The 3,715-nt window shown below is 33.7% G+C and overlaps 1 protein-coding gene across 1 annotated transcript in view; it reads left to right on the top strand.

Moving 5' to 3' along the window:
• The first annotated feature begins 1,117 nt into the window (after positions 1 to 1,117).
• LOC106879468 (synaptotagmin-1) overlaps positions 1,118 to 3,715 on the top strand; it is a 467,346-nt gene continuing 464,748 nt past the window's right edge. The window contains exon 1 of the mRNA XM_052971395.1: positions 1,118 to 2,445. Coding sequence (XP_052827355.1) covers positions 2,310 to 2,445 — 136 coding nt within the window. The 5' untranslated portion in view covers positions 1,118 to 2,309. The remainder of the gene's footprint in view (positions 2,446 to 3,715) is intronic.

Consider the following 3,715-nt stretch of genomic DNA (forward strand, 5'->3'; position numbering starts at 1 on the left):
TGAACAGAACAAGAATATTGTAACATTGACCGTCCCATTTTTATGTACAGCAGAGATTACATTGTTCTATAAATCATAACTTCTTAAAGGAGCATGTGGTTATTTGACTGTTAAATCTACAAGCTCCAATGACTACGTGCGCGGTATCTTGTTAGCTACCCTTCAGTTTTGAGTAAAATGGCGTAACTCGAGGAAACGTGATGATATGTATCTGCTAAATGTAATTCAAATAGTATAACACGTACTCTATCGCGAGGGGGAAGAAAAGTCTAACCGTTTCTGGACACCCTACGTCAGACACCCTAGGCTGTTTAATTGTACGAGTATCTTAAACAATGGGCAAGGAAAGACGAGGAAGTAGAAGAAACGTTACTAGCCAACGAAGAGGCTGAATATGATTTGTTTGCTTTCTATGAGTCCTGAGTTCAAATTTCGCCAACCAAAACTCTAAACTTGTTAAAAGTAAGGATAAATCATATAAAACAAATATGATTATACCTTTTATTATCTGAGGCCTCTGTCAATGTTAGAAGTGAAATTTAAATTATTTAACACCAAGTCAATTCAGATCAAGCAGACCTGTGATCAATTCCAGCCATTACAGTCTCGTAATCTTTGCATATCCAGGACCACACTGTCCAGCGTTTCCATCTTTTTATATTTCTATTTGAAGTTGTGATTATACAGAAAGTTACTGTTCCTTTATAAATACGAGAAACCAAGCAGTAACTCACTAGCTAGCTTCAATAAATTATAAAATACTTTCAACCTGTAATACAGTCCGGTTCGGGATCTCGGCTGAGTGAGGTATGACGCCGATAGAATAATTATTTAAAACTAAAAAATAAAGGAAGAAAATAAATATCCTATTCTAAAACTCTACCGGGATTAGTTCCAGAGTTCTGGAAATAAACTCGATAGAATTCAAAGTTTAAAAAAAAAAATCCTGTTGCGCCTTACAACTGAACCATCCACGGAAATGTTTTAGAGAAATACATAAAGAGTCAACTGATATGGGCCAACCAAAAACCACTTGCTGCAATGAAGGCTGTCACAGAGGTTTTTAATCAATAAAACCGATTCACATTTACTTATGCTGTTGATGTTATTGATGCTGTTATGTTACTGCCACCATTGTTGTTGGTTGTAGTATTTCATGATTATTACTAGCAGGCTGCTTGCTTTGCCAGAGCGTTATTTCGCTGGAATCTGTTTGCGACGTATGGTTCGGATAGACAGACGGTGATAGTAAGATTTCGATGAAAAACACTTTGTAACACAGCTTGTGAAACTAAACAGCTCTCTTCCTCGTACACGCTTTTTATTTTATCTTTACTTCTTAATTTTTTCACGTCTTCCTTTCAATTTAATTTTTTTCCACCTTAAGATACACAATTAAGTTGGATGATCTGCAATATACCATTTGAAATACGGGCTTGAATTTGATAACAAAATTACCATAAAATTTACTTTCCAAGGTAAATACAATAATACTAATTGTTTTTCTTATTATTCATATGTTAGAGTTCACTAGTTAGTGATAATTTAACGAAATTGTTGCAAATATTTACATTATTTGAATAGTGACTAGGCTATATATAGAAGAGGGGAAACTATAACATATTACAACGGAGAGCGCGACATAAATTCGTTGAGAAGATTGGTTAAAAGTTGACATTGTGAAAAAAAAAAAGTAACCTTTACTGTTATACTTCATATCTTATGTATGATTGTGCTTTAGATAATTTTGTATAGTATTCCATACGACATCACAAGTTTCTCACGAAAGAAAAAACAAATGAAGCAACTAATGCAGTAAGAAAAACTTGAAACTTTTCATAGTCCCGTAAATGAGATGTAAATCTGGTTTCTTATGGATTATTTAAACCACAGTATATAATAACGGGTTTTTAGATAACGGATTGTTAAAAGCTGACTGTTTCGTTCCGTTCAACAGTAGAAACGCCCGCGTAAATTACATGAACACCACAAAATAATAAAATAAAAAAGAAGAGAAGAAATACCGCCTGATTCTATTTTCATGCAATATTGTATAAAGTTGGGACATTTGAAGTTCTTATAAGAATAATCTTACGTTAACTTTGTCAAATTTACGTGTGTAAAATATATGTATATTTATAATATCGAGAAATAACGCAGAGGAAATCACTTAAAGAGCGAAAAAAAAAAAAGTAACAATAGGTGAAACAACAGAAAAGAAAAAAATAAGCAACAAATACAATATAGGTAGCGAAACCTTAGGCCGAAAAGTGGAGCTTGGATGGATAAGTACGTGTTTCGGCCGAGACATGGGGTCTACCCCAAGTTCGCCGAGTTCAAGCGAAGAACAAGAGGGAGATAAATTTTGGGTACCACCAAATGTGGCACAAAGGAAAAGGGCCCAGAGTTTGGTTCCCTTTACCCTACACAGAAGTAGCATTGACGGTAAGTGAACACAGTTTAGTTTTTTCTTTTGATAGCTATAACTGCATTTGATGTTGAAAAATTGTTTAAGAGGTATTTTATGTTGATGAAAAGTTAATTTTCTTCTTGTGCCTGTATGTCACAATCTATATTATTTCTCTTGGGATATTTATTTGCTATGCATGAATAATTCTTTACTCAAAAATAGAAATTAAATAACTTATAAAGTATTTATATATATATCTGAAACAGCGATATGGTTATTCAAAAATATTTTTCTTTCAAGGGGTAGCAACACTATTTTTTGTAACAAAGTAAAAACATTATAAATAGAAAAAAATATGAACGGTTGTAATTTATTGAGACTTTTTAATCACTAAAATTGTTGAGGTTACTTTACAAATAGTATACATCATAAATATGAGCTGTATCAAGCATGAAGCAGACATGCGTATATACATACATGCATACAATACATACATACATACGTATATATATATATATATATATATATATATATATACACACACACATATATGCGCGCATGCACACACACACACATGACTGACAGACACAGAAATGGATAGGGAGATAGATATTTGTAGTAAACCGACTCATGTTCCACAAATGTCATTACTTAGAGTTTCAAAGTCACGCGGGCACGTGCCTAATTTATAAGCTGTCTATCAATTTATCATGCTTGATGGGTATACATACATACATACATACATACACAGGATGTGCATATTGCTCATTTTATTTGTTTATGTATGAATGTATATATGTGTATAAAAGACACACTTACTTATTTATATGTATACATACATACATACATACCATATACTCCAATTTACAATCCTCTATTCATAATATAGTCGTTGTCAAAAGAATACTATGCACGAATCACACTACTTCCCCTCCCACTCATTTACAACTACGGAACACGTAGCCGGCACCGACCGGTTATTGAGCTTATTAGTTTCCTGGAAGCACGGCGTCAATGACATCTACATATACACATATAAGAGCGTAGATCTGTGTTTGTGTGTGCTGGTGAGAGAAAGCACATAATTGAGAATTAAGATATACACACAGCGCTCACACTCACACAAACAAATATGCTCACAATCACTCACACACACACACACACACACTCACACACACACACACACACACACACACACACACACATATTACTGGTGTAAATAGCGTTATGAATCGCAACATATACAGACGCAGACGTAGTTTTGTGTATGTCATTTGTTGGTAGCTCTATGATTACATATATTCT

The sequence above is a fragment of the Octopus bimaculoides genome, chromosome 1, assembly GCF_001194135.2.
Source record: "Octopus bimaculoides isolate UCB-OBI-ISO-001 chromosome 1, ASM119413v2, whole genome shotgun sequence".
In the NCBI taxonomy this organism is placed as follows: Eukaryota; Metazoa; Mollusca; class Cephalopoda; order Octopoda; family Octopodidae; genus Octopus; species Octopus bimaculoides.